A 16,922-nucleotide genomic window follows, 5' to 3' on the forward strand; every position below is an offset into this window, starting at 1 on the left:
GCGCGTTTTGACGCGAACCTTTCTCCCTCTCCCCCCCGGATTCCTGAAATACACTTCTCTAATTTCAATTTCTATCATCGGCTGTACAGCGCGACCGTATGGAAACATATAGCAATCGTTTACGTTATGTGCGCGGGATTTTATATTAAAGTACGTTTTGTTGATAACGCGGCGTGGTGTGTGCGTGTGTGTGCGAGCGATGTGATAATCGTCGTAACTCGCGCGGTCGGATGTAACGTGTTCGCGTGAATAAGTTTGTTGCCAGTTACAAAGCTGGTATCTACTGCGCGAGCGAGCAACGAACGCGTAACGAAGCAAGAACCTCGCGAGAGATCCGCGCAAATTTCGTTACCGGAGTCTGGTTCTGGCAAGCAAACTTGGCATCGCTCTCCGTCCTTTCTTCGTTCTCGACAAGGAAAGCATATCTATGGCAACCGGAGCTAAATAACGCTGTTCCCTTTCTAAACATTTCAATTGAATTATATGGAAAATAAACATCGTCTCGTGTGAATCTTGTTACTTTGCGAATGATCATGCAAAAGTGTGTCGAGCATTTGCATGAAACAAGGAAAGAAAAGATGATCGATATCGGAGCACTTGGACGCGCGCAACGTGATGATCATGTACAAAATTGTCACTGATATAACGTGATATAATTTTCTCTTTCTTTCTCCTTACGTCTTTTGAGGGATCCGCAGTAAATTCCACAAAAAAAGTAGTCTTCATCCTTTTTACGATTACAATGAAATTATCGTTGGGAATTTTCTTTCCGCGCGGACGTTTCATTTAATTTCACAGCGGGGCACACTAATGTATAGGACGGTTGCTATTCAAGACGCCGTTGCACAAACTTTCTAATTAATAATAAATAATTAGTATTACGTCAGCGAACTTGTGCATTCATTGGCTACTCGACAGCACCGGGATTTTGTTCCGAATTACAAAGTTTGTTAATAATCGCCCTCACTTACATGACAGCCACATCGGTACAAGGAATCTTGACAATTAGCTTGTTTGTTGCGAACTTTCGTCGTCGTCGAGTAATTGCGACTGCAGTCGTTTCTACAACTTTTCCATTTTCAGCGGCACGAGAAGCCTGGTAGAATGATAAAAAGATTTTTTTTTCATTGAGAATGTTTTATTAGATCATTAAATGTTTTATGTAACAAATTATATTTTATCGCTTCGAAAGTTTTCAGAAAGTTCTAAATAAATATCATAAGTTGAATTTATATATAAACTATTATAAAATCTTATAAAATTAAATATTATCAAATTTATAAAATATTGTAATTGATAGATGAAAGTATAAATAATTGAATATCAAAATTTATTCTATTCATTATTTATCATTGCATAAAAAAACAAGCGGATATCAAAATATTACAATTTAATAGAATTTTTCACGCTGTATTATATAAAACAACTTGGAAACAATGTTGCTTCGCTCGGCCAAATCTCTTCACGCAGTTTTGCGTACGAGAGATTTATCGCGATTATAACGATTATCACGATATTTCCGTGTCCGTCAAAAATATGGCTAACAGTATTTATGAACAATTCCACCGACATGGATACGTAATGATGCAGCTTAATGCCAAAGTTGGTGGAATAAAAAATTCTAACAAAAATTTAGTATCCCTCCGAACACCCTCTTCCAACATAAACGAGAGAGATGGCCGGTAGTGAAAAAGGGGCGGAAGTGGGAGAGGAAGCAAAGTTTATTTCTGAAAAACTTTCTGAACGTTGACAGCGGCACGAATGGCGGATTGTCGGAAAAACGAATTCCGTGCAAATGTGAAATAGTTTCCGCTTTCAGCAACCGAAATTTAATTCGGACATTGGGGTGACGAGATAAACCAATTTTTCACCGAAGCTGGAAAAGAAAAGAGTGAACCCTCCTGACGTTCCTGCGCTTTTGCGATTTATCTGTGAACGTTACGACCGCGATGTACAATAATATTTTATATCCGAGATGACTGCGCTGTCTTTTGAGGAGCAAATATATCGATCATAGGGATTGAGATGTAGATTTAAGCGACACATGTAAATTTCGCGAAACTGAGACATTTATACGAAACGCAGAGTTTGTAAAATATTCAAGAGGTTTGAACAAAATATATATATATATATACACATATATATATATACACATTATGTAGGAGTTTATGGGTAAAAGCAAAATAATTGTAAATTTTAGATACGATAGTATAAATACATAGACGATTTTAAATAGTGTGGACGTTTGACACATTAATATTTTTTTTCTGATCTTCGCTTTAAAACGCTGGTGAAGTACTGATAATATAATTCTTAATAGCTATTCTTTGTGAAACAAATGTGCATTGTTCATAAGCGGAGAGTTTATCTAAGACCGTCTTCTTTTCGCGGTAGGAAGAATAAGTTCTTGTCCGCAATAAACCCAGGACTTAAGTACGAAGTATTAAAGAGCAGTGACCAAGACAACGGAAAAAATATAAAAGTATACTCGCGATGCAACGATGCGAACGCACCTGTGTCGCGCTGAAAAGCACACTCTTTCCGCTCATTTTAATCCGAATGAAGGCGGCTCGCTTCTTATTCGCCTTTCCTCGTCTTTCCCTTTGCTTACGTAAAACCTCGGGAATGAAGCTACTTGGCCGAAAATTACTACAAACTCATTTATAAAGAATGTGTTCCTTACTTTACTCTTTTAATACACCTCTCTACGCGAAAGCAAAAGCATTTGAAATATTCTCGATATTAACATGCTAAAAAATATATTCCGGAAAAATGTGAAACGGCACAAACTTGTCAATTTTTAAGATGAAGCAAATATGCTGGTTCCGTTTATTCGCTCATAATAGATTTGATTATCTGAATTATGATCTTAAATAACCCTAATCAACAATGAAAATGTCTCCTGCACCAAAACCGTCAATTCTTATAAACTTTTTGATACTGTAACGGTAACGAATATGTCAATAAAAATTGAATCTCAACTTTTAATGATACACTAATTGTAAGTATCAATAATATGAATTTAATATGAGAAATAAGATATAAGTGATTTTTACCAAGATATTTCGGTAATTGAAAAGATATAACAGGGAAAGAGTCGTTGCATGTTAGTAGATTACTATTCGACTGTAGGGATACTTCAGAAATAGTCTGCAAGAGGCGAACCAACCAAAAGCACTCAAATTAGGTTTTAAACAACTTTGACTGGCAAGATATGTTGAGAAAATAAATTATTTTTTAGTTAATAAATCTGAGGAAAAAGTAGATACAAAAGAACTGCCAGAAAATAATTATGTTAACGTAATAATATCTTAAATATGCAATTTTTTATTATTATATGTATAATCTGTATTTCTTGAACTAAAGCTAAGTAATGTTTTTCATGGTTTGATCTATTTACGTGTAAATAAATGGAAAAAAGTCAAAAATAAAGCAAGGTACAAATTTTTACATCAAAATTGTCGACCAGTGCAATCACGAAAATAGTAAACTGCACTTTTCGTTTAAAACTACAGAATTCGATTGCGTTTATGGATACTCAAAGCCCTGTCACGATATGATCGATCGACGTAAAAAAGGTAACGCTGCCTTCTCTCTCTTTCTATCAAATTGCAAAATCCTTTCAGAATCGACGATACGTTCCTTCACGAAAATCCTTGTAAAATCCTTTGTCCCGCCTTTCATTTGCTATGTTCGCTTGCGGTTGTTCTGTTGAAAAATTATTAACGTGCGAATGACCGTCAAAGGGCACGCGCAAGTTTCGTGGATTTGTTTGTACTGCTTGCACAAACCGCTGTAATCGCGTGCCGGAATCTGCATTATACTACCCGTATGCTACCCCCATACCCACGTTTTCGAGCACGCTTGGAACAACCTGCCCTGCCATCAAGTTTGCATCGAGTTCACTTCGCCCTTACAGTTGCTCGTTAGATCTATACGGCGCGCTCCATGTGGCACCGTGCCCCTAGCCACAACCCACAAAGGAAATTGGAAACGACAGAGACGCTCGTTCCTATCCGATAAATTTCTTTTTTACGATTACGGAACGCTTAAGGATTGCAAGGAGATTGTAAAACGGCGTTGAGAGACGAGTTTAATCGGGCTCGGCGAACAGTTAAAGAAAAAACGGATCTATAACGTCTCGACATTTTACAATTCGACGCGTACGCAAAAATATTGGTATAATGTACATTTAATTAAGAAAAAAATATCAGTACGTTACATATGAAAATAATTTCGCATTTGTGATTATTTCAAAACGATATCGGATTGCGTTCTTTTGATATTTTAGATTTGATTTATGTCTCTCAATAAGAATGGAATCACTTACTCTAATAACATTGGAATCGCAAACATTTACGACGAATTACTTATGAGTGAAATTACATTGTCGGATTTACGTGTAATTGCAAATAAAAATTGGTAAAAAGTTAATCACTGAAAATTAATAAATATCTTTGCTATACATTGTCTTTTATACGTTGTATTTATTATTGTTTTATGTGAAAAGGGAAAATTTCCAAAAAAGGTTTAAAGTATCATCGTATTTTGTAACCAGTTTATATTAGTTTATTAGTTTCATTAACTTTAGTCATTTGATATTTCTTTAAACTTCCTAAAGATGAAAGTAATGAAAGGATAAATAAACTTGCCTTTTTATACCCGATTGATGAAATTACAGGTTCAAAATTAAATGATATATATTTTAACAATAATTTCTTTGCGATTGTATATTTATAGATATTTTTTACAGTCTCCATATGCACCATTGTCTTGAACAGACATATACGTATTCTAATAAACGTTTTATTTATTTTACCTTGTATAATCTAGAACACGTAGAACTGTTTATTATAAAACACCTCTATTAAAATATATAAACATTTTAGAATACTTTGTATGCGTTGTGCATAAAATCTACATTGCGACCATCGACTGTAAAAGCAGCGAGCAATTACACTGGTGTTTAAATGATGTTATTTACACATGCCTGGTGTCGCGATTGAAATACGAAGGTGAAAAAGAGATAAAATTATTTAACACATTGCCTGAATTGTGCGTAACGTTTTTCAATACGTGGCGTGGTTTTGATGCATTCATTTCGGACTGCTCGTTGCTAGCCCAGCCGTTGCATGGGTTAAACAAAACTTCCAAAATGCGTAGTCGCTATTAGCGGGCCCAGCAACGCGTGTCATCATGAGCCTTTTTCACTACCCGAAAACAGCAGTTCGTTTTTCGTTACAAACATCGAAACACGTTACATTCACACATGTTGCTAAAGAATTTGCATTAAATGTGATACCTATCCTGTTAATTTCTATTCATTATTTTTTTTGTCCATTGCATTTACGAATTAAGTTCTCTATAAGATGAAAATTGTATAACAATATGTGTTTATTTTGGTAGCTTAAGCGGTTTTGTTGAAATCGATATCTCGATCAATTGAACACGAGACATAAAAAGAGGTTGTTACTATTTCTCTAAAAGTAAATATTTATCCATTGAAATTAAAATAATAATCGTATTTTATACTGGCGCTTTTTATTTCAGCTATGGCAATATAAACATAAAATATTTTATTATTTTATTCAAAGTAATTAAATCGGAAATAGCTTTACGGTAATTCATATACTAAAAAACATATAAAATTACTTTTAGTTATAAATTAATTTATTTATAAATTAATTTTATAATGGAAATACAGCACTTTAATTTAAATAATTATACAAAAGTTGATATATTTTATTTATATCTATTCCGTATTTTAAATAATAAATATTGAGATTTGGCATTACTTTAGTGTGTTCTTAAGATTTTCGGATTAACTTATCAAGTATGCAAAAAAGCTAGGGAAATTGTCGAAGCTCATGAAGAAAGAGAGTAAAGTTGTCTCCATCTAAAAAGGGTCTCCTTGTAAAACTTTTAAAATATATTCCATCCTTCTTTTTACCTTCATCAGGTTATCCCGCTTTTGGTTTTACCACAGTTTGAACTTTGCGGGCATAATAATCCAGGTCTCAAAACAAGCCAAGAGTAAAAGAGTAATTTTTGTCCAGCGCGGCGTCCAGTCAAGATAGAAATGAATTTATGCAATGAAAACTGACGTAGTTGTTTCGTTAAATATTAATAATACCAGAATTGTAGTAATACTACATCAATTAACAAACATCGATCGCGATTATTGATTACGCGATAATAATGTATCTCCATATGCGGTCTTATTTATTGTTACATAATACTAAATTATATCCGATCTCTCTGATCCGATTATGATAACTAATAACTATATAATATCTGCGTATACAAAGCGAATATAGAAACAAATATTAATTTCCGCCGCCGTTGGTTATCGTTGGCGATCCGTAAACAATAATTCGCGATGCAGTGTAAAATTAATTTTTACGACCGCGTCGATTAAACGCTCGGCGGCCACGGCGCCGCTCGAAAGCGTGGGACGGGGCTAATGATTCATCAATTTCAATTCCAATGATTTACACGCCTGCGAAATTACGCTCGGACGTTTTGCCGCGAAGAAATACGATCGGCTTGCGTAATCATCGCGCGAGCGCGATGTATCGAGCCTCTCTCGTTCAATCGACCGGCCTTTTTTTCTCCACCCATTTTCGACACGAACCCTCGTGAGTGCGTTATTGCACCGGGCTAGCGGTCGTGCATCGAGAACGCGCGGTCATCGAGCCGTCTGCTGCATTATTTCCGACATAATCGCATTCGTCCGCGGTTTATCGGCTCGCCGTTAAATCGATATATCGGGCGCGCGCGGGAGGATAACCGGCCAAATGAGTTCCTGGCGATGGAAATTTGTTCGTCCACAAAATTTGTCGCTTATTCGGCGCGTTTGAGTACTCGACGATGCCGCGCGCCTTATTCTCGCGTAAAACATACAAGGTTTGCGGACGGTTGAAAAGACAAATAGAAAAATATAGAAGTAAATAAATAACAAATTTAAACAAAAACAAGAAGAAACGTGTATAAAAAAAACCAGTGCTTGTACACACACAAATATCGCACGAAGATTAAAATATATTAAATGATTGGTATCGTGTAAAATGTACGTACCGTTGTGCGTTTGCTTTGACGTGCTTTATTTGATGATAGCATGGAGGCACTTCAATATACGGCTCATCGCAATACACTTCGCTTGCGGAGCCATGGCAAGCGTCGTTTTTAATCACCGCGAGCGCCGACACTAAAGGGAAAACCCGACAGTTATTGAGCTATTCAGCTCGCCGTGGGTGGTAACGCGGGTAACGCCGATCCAGTAAATCCCCCATGTAAAATCGGCGAGCGTGCGGCGTCAGCGGCCCTAGGTGCCTCGATTTACCGTGTTTTCGCTTCCATCCTCGCCCGGTGGCGATATAACGCGGTGAAATGGATCAACGCGTCGCGGACGAACGGTGGGGTATGAAACAGAATGAACAAGCTTTCAGTTATGCGTGCGCCGTCTTGCAAGACGGAAAGCCTTTCATCCTATTTCTCCCTTGTTCGCTCACTCTCATATTTTGACCTAACGAAGGAGCAGTAGTTGCCAGCAGCGTCAGTGCCGAGCGAAGAGCGCGCACAAGTGTGTTTTCACCCTTTCGAACACTCGGCTCGGCGCACAACCTCGTCGTTGTCGTCGTCGTTGTCGTCCCTTTTGTACCACGTTTCCAGTCGCAATTTATAACCCTCTCGCGGGGAGCTTTCTCTCAGCCTCACTTTCCTCTATTTCTCATTCTCTCTTTCGCGACGAAGTCGATCTCTGAAGCTTAGCTGGCGTCTCTGTTTTATTGGACGCGATCTGTATTTACGATCGCCCGCTCCAGAACCGTTTTATTCTACTGCTGTTACACCATCGGTGTGCAATGGAGTAGGTTATTGAGGTGATCGATGGAGGTCACGAATTTTATTCAGCTGAAGATATATTATTTGTTGCTTCTGTGTTACTGATGAATCATTTCATTATTAATGTTTTTACTTCACGTTCGTTTATAAATTTAAAAGTACGAAGAAATTAATATCTGCGAATCGAATACTTTCCAAACAAGCGCGAACAAGGAATCATTTTGTGCAATCATTAATATTACATAATTGATGAAACTTTTCTACCGGTGGCGACCAGCAGTTTCGCGACTGTAAGCGAAAAATACGGTATTGTAGATTATCAATCAATGCGCGGAAGGATCGATTAGTCTGCTATTCAGAGAGCAGTCGTTGCGAAAGTGGAGCTCATTGAAAAATTCTCCTCGAGCGAGCATCGAGTTCGCGAGCGAAATCGACCACGCTTCTCTCGCATCGGTAACGCTCGAAGGTTCCTGCCATGACTTTTCCAGGGTAGGATGGAGAAGTATCGGCCGGAAATCTAAGGCTGCGGAGAGCCTTCCAAAGAAAGAGAGAGAGTATCGAGGCCGAATCGACGACCCGAAGAAAAAGAAACCGGTCACTTATCGAGCCTTCTTCACCAATGGTTTTTACCCGCAAACCTCTCCAAACTCCTTTTCACAGTATCCGGAAAACCGCGATATCGCCGGATATCAACCCGGACTGCATCGGAATAACGCCTCATCCGCTTATACGTATGTACAAAGTGAAGGACCCGCAGGTAGAGGAGGTACTCGCGGATTCTAGTCCAAAGGATTTCTTTGTAGAGAAGAATCGATCTCGATGTGATATTCAGTGGCAAACATCATTATTTGGTAAAGCACGACAGTACGAATGTTCCGGACACTAATCGATTCTGTTCGAGGATTCTGAATAAGCTACAGAGGTAGAGATAAGATCCGACGGAAACGTCTTTTGAAAGAAAATGCCCATTTTGAGGTTCGCACGGATCGAGCTGCGAGGTAATCGTAAAGTAAGATCGTGAACAAACGACGAAATTAATATCGCCCTTTCATCATCAAGGCAGGGTTATTGCTGAAGTGCCGGCCGTTTGAAGCTTCCGCGTACATCGACAGTTTGACAGGAGTGAATCCATTCAGACTCGGACTCGACAGGAATTGATAACGAGCCGCTGCTTGAATCCAAGCAGGCCACTCCGCGTGAGGGTTCCGTTTTAGCTAAATCCTTCAGTCGCGAGAGCAGAATCCACTTGTCCAAGTCTGATTTCTCGCCGTCGCCATGATTGTCAAGCGTATCTTTTTTCGGAATTCTGAAGGGTGAACTATATGCGGGGCCGAAAATCTACCTTTTTATTCGCAAATATCATGTAATCGCATAGAGGGTGAAGAAGATACGAAGAAGAGGGTAAGTTGCCCGCTATATCGAGCGCTCTTCCATCCCCGCATCTGTCCCGCTTTCCCGTCAATCGGGGATGAACGCTGAGCGAAATTCACTCATGCGTGAGAGGTGAGACAACCGCGCGATCGGAAGTACGTGTCCCGATGGGACAGGATCGCATTTCCAGTGAAGCACTATCACGAGAAAGAGAGAGCGAGAGAGAGAGGAAGAACGTCAACATCACATAGCTCGATGGACCACGAAGAGTCTAACGGAAGAAGGAACGGGGACAGCAGGAATCGCCGGAGACGATATCTAGCGACAGAACTCGGTCGCTGAAAATTGGAAGAGCGAAGCGTAGCCAGGACCTGGAAACGGGCGATGATCACGGGATAGTTCCTGGGAAATATGGGAGAATCCACGTCCTCGACCACTCGTGGACGGACGTCTTTTGTACTTTTATAAAAGTATCATCGTCGTCGGAGTGCGCCCGGGACCAATCGCTTAGCTTCCTTCCGTATTAAGGCTGTATCGATCATCTTCATCCTCTTCGTCGTCGATACTCGGAAGAACCGGTGCCTTGGTTGATTCGCTCTGGTATTTGCGGAAGTCCCGAGCTTGAATAAATTCTGCCTCTCTCTGTCTCTGCCAGGAAGAAAAGCAGATTGTAAATTAGGAAATTACCAGCTATTTCCCTTCTAATCGAATAAGTGCTACCTAATTGATAACGTTTACCGAAAAAATGAAATAAAATAAATCTCAAGCGAATAGAAACATTTGTATTCGACATCGATTGTTTGACATTTCAACTTGCAGAAGAATTGGTCGAACAAAAGGAGCTACCTTTCTACTTTGTTTATACAGATCTTTGAAATTATTCAATGATTTCGAATCTTTAAATTTTGGAAGGATTTATAAAATGAAATAAGAGATAGTTCCTTTATATAAGGGAACTATAAATATAAAATCTCTATACGAACTTGTTTACACGAGTTTATTTCACTTCAGAGTATCAGTATCAAATGCATCGCTTAGACTATCGAGCAGCCTTCAAGAAGAAAGGTGCCTTGCCCATCTGCTCATTTTTCAGTCATCAGTAAGTCGAGCTTCGTGTGTCTGAAAACGGGAGAAAGATAAATCCCTGGCCACGTACGTTTTATTTGATATCTTTTGTCCGTAATTGCGAGACATGCTCCTCCCAATAAATCGTCCTCGAAAAATATGAAGTGTCGCGCTATTTCTATCTCCGGCAAGACATTCACAGAACAGGGATCTTAATTCCTACCGGATGAAATCATTGAAAAACTAACGAGATGTGAGCAAGGTCATCCATTGGTTTCTATTGTTTCGTAAAGAACGAATAAAATTGTAGCGTGGCGACGTTGATATCGCAATAGAAATTTTGAAGTTAGGTCAGGTAAGAGGATAATACTACTCGACAAATATCAGAAGCTGCCAATGTGAACACTGATCCCTCTTGAGAAACAGCGAAGTCCAATAAACGATATTCATTAGTATTTAACGGGCTACGAAATTCGACAAGCTTTTAATTCTAGATGAAGTAATCGTTTTTCGAGGATAATCAAAAAACGATCCACTGCCAATGAGAGCCTAACAATTCTGTATATCGCGAGATCAAGAAAGGAGCATAAGAGTAACTATCGATAACACAATTAGAGAAAAGCATCGGCACTCGTCGTTCCATGCTTGCTTAACTAACAATCGCAATCCTGTAAAAGTAGGCGCGAGTTAAAAAGATAAGCGAGAGGGAAGAAGGTGCAGAAAGAAAGAAAGAAAGAGAGGTGGACAAATCCGCACTGAAGTCGGTGATATGTGTCGCGCTGGCTCCCGGAGCCTCGATGACCTTGACCCCGCGAGCATGAAGCACCCATCGAGGTCAGCGGGTCTCGAGGTTGCTATGGCGCTCTTCGGCATGGTTTGGCTGCTGCGTGTCCGCTCTGAGATGCGTCGTTGCTCGAAATGTCGGCACGAGGAGATGCTCGCTCAGCAGCAGCAGCAGCATCAGCAGCAGGTGCAGCTGCAGCAGCAACAGCAACAGCAGCAGCACCATCATCATCACCACCAGCATCACCAGCAGCAACGTAACCTGTCGCAGGCTACCAGCCTACTGCAGACGATGTCCGACGACGTTAGCTCCTCCGCCAACACTCTTTTCACGTTGGACACTCCTGGAGCGGCTGGCCCGGCCGGAAGTTACTGCGAAGTGCACGGATACGTTCAGGCGAAAGAAGGTAGAGTGTCTCTCTCATATCATATGTCTCTTTATCGATTATTTCTGTCGGGCCAATTTTTCAGTTAACACGTTAAACGTTACTCTCTTGATATCAGAAAACTGTTAAGTTTTGTAAAATATAGTTTAGTTTTATAAAACAAGGCGTCTGGGACCTACGATTTCAAGATATACCGCGTACCGTATGCATTATGCTTACCTTCTTTTAATACGCGCCTTTCGAATTGTCTGCTTGAAAGTCTATCGTCTCCCAAGCGCTCGAATGTAAGCTTCGTGGAGAAAAGTTTCGGGCCCCCTAGGGAACGAAATAAAAGCAACGACACGAAACTTTTGCAGGAATTGTACGGGATATAGCCGGCGGTGCGTGACTTCTATTGTTCGTATCGCGAAAATATCAGCGCGCGATAATAAGAGAAATCGTCTCTCGAAGAAAAGAAACGAATCTGACCGCAACTCTTTCACATTCTCGCATTCTAGCTTGAAATACGACTAAATGTTGAATAACTGACGTACAGAGAGCTGTTAAACGTAAAACACGTTGCGGTATATAAAGTATAACGGAAATTATCGACATACAATTGTCACAACACGTCGAGTACACGAGTCTATGAAGCGGTTGTTTCGCTTATTCTCCCTTTCTCACGGACTATCCTGGTACACGACCTACTTCGATTCCAGTCGCTTCTCCGCCATAAATTCAGAAAGTTCTTGCACTTCCGTTTTTCGATCTTGCTACGGTAATAGCAGCCCCGGCATATTGCAAGAGCATAAGAAAACTTTGCCGAGTACGTGTCGTGATGCAGCCAAAACGCGGAGCGCCCGCTCGTTAGGAAACATTATCGATGAGACAGTGATGGATGGCGCGCGCTCGTGCATTTTAGAGCAGTATTGTGCGGATAATAAAAAGGACTTGTAAAAAGTGGTACAGTCCGATCGGCGCGGCGCGCGCCACGCGATATCGAGTGGAACTTCCGTTCGCGGCGCGACTCGCGTATAAAGGGAGCAGCCAACGAACTGTTGTATTGCATTTATCAACGCCCTTCATCTGCCGGCCGCGACTGCATTATGACGAGTTGCGGAGTTTGTTACGCGTAGCTTTTATACGACGCCGTTATTGTCCCGTGGGCAAACGCAAGCCTACGTTCCGTGCTATTCGTCTAAATGTTCGCGAAAGCGCGAAGAATCAACCTCGATGCGTCAAACCAATGACGATGATGTACAGAATCGGGAGATGGCTAAAATTAATAGCTGTTACTTTGTCATGATTGTGGACAGAATAAAATGAATTAAATACTACTCTGTAAAATAAACCATCATTTTTAAAAATATATATAGTGCAAAAAGAATATGTATCTCTATAATTTTGTAAAAGTAAACGTGGACAGATTGAAATTAAATAATACACTCTGTAGAATAACCCATCATTTTTAAAAATATATGTAGTGCAAAGAGAATATGTATCTCTATAATCTTGTAAAAGTAAATGTAATAAATCTGAAAAATTTTTTGGCTAGTTGCATGGCTCATAAATATACATATATAGAATTAGAATATCTCGGCATAGCCAATCATTTCCACGAAAGGAATTTACCTGAAATTCTCCGACGACACAGTTACAATGGTTACAATTATTAATGTTAGAAAGTGTATTTAATAATTTTCAGAAACGTCTTAATTATTGAGCAAGTTTAAATAACCATTTGGAGAACATTAAATCAATTAGCCGAATTTTTTACCCTTTCTTGTAATATTTATTTTTACAAGTTTACTTCGTTTTACGCCATGTACGAATAAAAATAATGGTTTTTTTTTCTGTAGCATAATCCGTCAATCACATTACATGAAATAATAGTCTATTCAGTCTCAGCAACTTTCCGATTATCACTCTGCAGTGTTTGAATCGCAAGTGGCAAATGTCATCTGGCTTTTCATCACGGCAGTCGTGAACTGGAAAACGCTACAACATAGCATTCGAGACGCTAATGCATGTTACCGCAGAAGACGGAGATTAACGGATGAGTGAGTCGTTTTCGGTTATTGTAACGGTCCTTCTTAGCGCATAGCTGTGAAGCTTAGCGTAGTCTTTCAAGTATACAACACAACAGATGCGTGACGGTGACGAGAGTTACTTACTGTCAGTATCTGAGTGAAAGTCATAGGATTAATTTGTGTCTATCCATGTAGACTTTTGTGTATTACAATTACATGAGCATAAGTAAAACGTGCTGACGACAGTTTAATGCATACCTAATTATTAGAGAACAATTCCAAAAAGGTATTAACTGATTTGTTTAACTTTGGGTATAAAAATATGTTGATTTTAGTTGATCAAAAATGTGTTTTTCACGGAGTAACGTACGCTGCGTATGCAGTTTCATGCGTCGCAATTGCAATAAGAAGAGAAAGGAAAGAACCAGATGTTACCGGGGCTAAAACAGAACTGAAACTCATTGTCAGTAAATTTTTTATTCTTCTTGGATAGTCATCACGCGCGTCGCGCCGACAAAGCCGCGCTTTTTGCGTGTCTGCTAGTTACGCCGCGACGTGTGTAACTAAAATCCTCGATGCTTTTCCGGATAGTAGTGAGGAGAAGAAAGGCCCTTTTGCCCGGCAGATTGTCTCCTTTCTCTCTTTATCTCGCATCAGTCCGCGGCCGCACTGACACTAACACGCACCTACATTACACGTACATATCACGTACGACCTAGTTATGAAATAGTTTTCCTCGTCCACGGTATAACGGCGACTCAGCGGTATCGCGCTTTAAAGCTGAAAGCATGTTCGTGTTGTGTTGCGAACGGCGGTCGCCGTATTGTTTCGAGTTTATTATCTTCCATCCAGCCTGCAGCTGTCCCGCAGGGACACAGAGGGGTTAGATAAAATGGAACGGAAGAACCGGTTGAGAAAGTAGGGGAAAGGAAGGAGGATCGGGGGAAAAAGTTTCGGACTTTCGCGATAATAACACCGGCGCGTTCCGCTTCTGCCCCGGGACGCAATTTTTCCGTAGATATAAGGTTCTCTAACTGAAAATAATTCAGACGATACGTGGTGCCTCGGAATCGATTGCACTTTGAGTTTATTATCTTCTCCCTGATCGAGATTGTAATAGTATGGTAATTCGAGGGAATTGTCAAGGGGGAAAGACAGAGAAAAACTTCGGCTTCTTGGATATATATTTGCAATAAAATAGTCGTCTATCAAACCCCAACGTGATTCTTCTCTTTGATGGAAGTTTCTGATTCAGGAATGCCGAAGCGAAACTTTCGCTTGAAAAAGATTCGAACCAGTTAGATGCCATTAAACGATTGTGACGGACAAGAGCGGTACGCTCTTTCGTAATTCTGAATATATGTATATGCGGTATGCCGTAATTTCGCGAAAATAAAGGCAGTTAGGCGAACCAACGCTCGTCGCTATGCTGTACTAATGAGTATAATTAAAAAAGTCCGTCCCTAGAGCCGCTCAACGCGCATTCTACGTACGTGACATGTTATATTAAAAGGGAATTTTCACAATTTTCTGCGAAATAATAATGTACTCTTTAATATTCATTAACACTATTCATTATAAAATATAGAAATTAATCCAAATTTAAACATTCTTTTAGTAATTTTGATCCAACCTTAATAATTTATCAAATAAACAGTACAATACAACATTTGAGTTAGTAAAGAAAATAGAAAAATCAGAGATTAGTGTAGCTAAAAAAAAAAACGCGATCTATATGCCTATCAATTTATTACTATTTGTTACTAAGAAATAATCTTGTTGCAAATAGTCTTCTTACGAAAGATATTCAACAAACGTAATCGAGATACCTGGGAAAGCTGAAAAAGCTGAAAAAGCTATTTCAGTATTTTCGTAGTCAAAGGACAAAGGCTGCGCCAATTTCAAACGTTTGTCTCAGTTTTAATTTTCACCGCTGTCCTGTGTACATATATTCCGACAGGATGTTTTAAGTTCTTCGTATATTGTACGTGGGGAGAGAGAGAGAGAGAGAGAGAGAGAGGGGAAAGGGGAGGGAGAGACGAGGATATTTTTTTCGCAACAGATTTAGAATAATCGTCGGTAAGAAAATATCATTTTTCGCCGTTTGTAAATTATGCGAGATTTTAATTACGTATCTGATGGTGAATAAAATATTTCTTCGTATTTTCTGCGACAAGCGAAACATCAAAATCTCGCGTATATGTATGCGTAAATTATATCGAGTAAATTATTCAAATATTATTCACGCGCCGCTTACCATGATATTTCTGTATAATCCGTTCCTCCATTCGTATATACGAACATTAAATTCACGGTAATAGTTGTTCCTACAATTCCATGACTGAAGTGCAGGTAGGTACTTCTAAAATTGCTCTCTAAAAACTTTTAGAGAACATTAGGCATGACTATTATTCCTTGCTGTTACGATTAAATGTGCGGAAGATGGTCGAAAGAAGCTCGTTGAGAAGAGCAATTTTCGAGCTACTCCCGATCGATTATCCGCAGAGGATCTCTGCTCCCAAAAGTTATAATTTTACACCCGAGAACTTTCACTAGCTCCGACGCTTCATAAAACTTAATTCCTGAAAAATCTGCGATTGGTCATTACATCTCACGGATGCCGGAAACGCATTGTTGCCATGGACGTGTAAAGTAAGTTATGCAACAACAACATATTAGTCTAATTACATTTGTCCAAAGTTGTTGTTTTATGTTGAAATTATTTTTTAATTACGTAGAGAAGGCTGTTGTTACTTCTCGAAATTAATTAAATCTTATATGCACATTTAATTACGCTGCGCATAGTACGCAGATAAATAGTATGCTTTCTTTTTAATGAATCTCACATTACATTAAAATATTACAATTTTATTATTGATATGTAAAAGAATAATTTGCGGTTTATAGAGTTTTGAGAGTTGTTCCGAAAAATATTTTCTTATTATTTCTCACACGTTGCAAGAGATCGAGTTTGCTATATAGTTCCATGTACAATTTTCTCTGTATTTTATTTACATACATGTCTTTTTGTTATTTCTTAACTTTTGAATTTCTCGATCAAATTCTGCTATTAAAATTTGTTTGTTCCTTTACAAAATCGGAAGGTTGCGACGTCTATCTCTCGATGGAATCAATTGAGAATAAATTTAGAGAATCACTTGTAAGTTTATCCCAATTAGGATTTAATTTTAAGTTTTCTCCCTGAAATTCAAACTCAAGACTTACCGAGATACCGAGAGATATTTGATATCATAAGATATAAGCTTACCAAAGGTAGAAGATATCGGATAAAATTTTCGTTAAGGGAAAATCGATTCAAAGCCGTTGAAAGAATTCAATGGCCGATGAAAGACGGCAGGAGATGCGGCAAGGAGTCCTATATTTCACCACATCGCACACGTATAGTGAGTTCTATTCACTCTTGAGTTTCACCCCTTACGAAACTAACTGCGCCAATTAACTTACT

At 39.2% G+C, this 16,922-nt stretch overlaps 1 protein-coding gene across 13 annotated transcripts in view; it reads left to right on the forward strand.

Moving 5' to 3' along the window:
* The first annotated feature begins 8,330 nt into the window (after nt 1-8,330).
* LOC112464784 (disks large homolog 4) overlaps nt 8,331-16,922 on the forward strand; it is a 252,670-nt gene continuing 244,078 nt past the window's right edge. For 12 of the 13 annotated variants that reach the window (XM_025031972.1, XM_025031974.1, XM_025031980.1 and 9 more), the window contains exon 1: nt 8,331-11,468. In XM_025031972.1, coding sequence (XP_024887740.1) covers nt 11,048-11,468 — 421 coding nt within the window. In that variant the 5' untranslated portion in view covers nt 8,331-11,047. The remainder of the gene's footprint in view (nt 11,469-16,922) is intronic. The other variant, XM_025031981.1, reaches the window with a different exon arrangement.

This window comes from Temnothorax curvispinosus, unplaced genomic scaffold, assembly GCF_003070985.1.
Source record: "Temnothorax curvispinosus isolate PA1 unplaced genomic scaffold, ASM307098v1 QBEX01014574.1, whole genome shotgun sequence".
NCBI classification, from domain to species: domain Eukaryota; kingdom Metazoa; phylum Arthropoda; class Insecta; order Hymenoptera; family Formicidae; genus Temnothorax; species Temnothorax curvispinosus.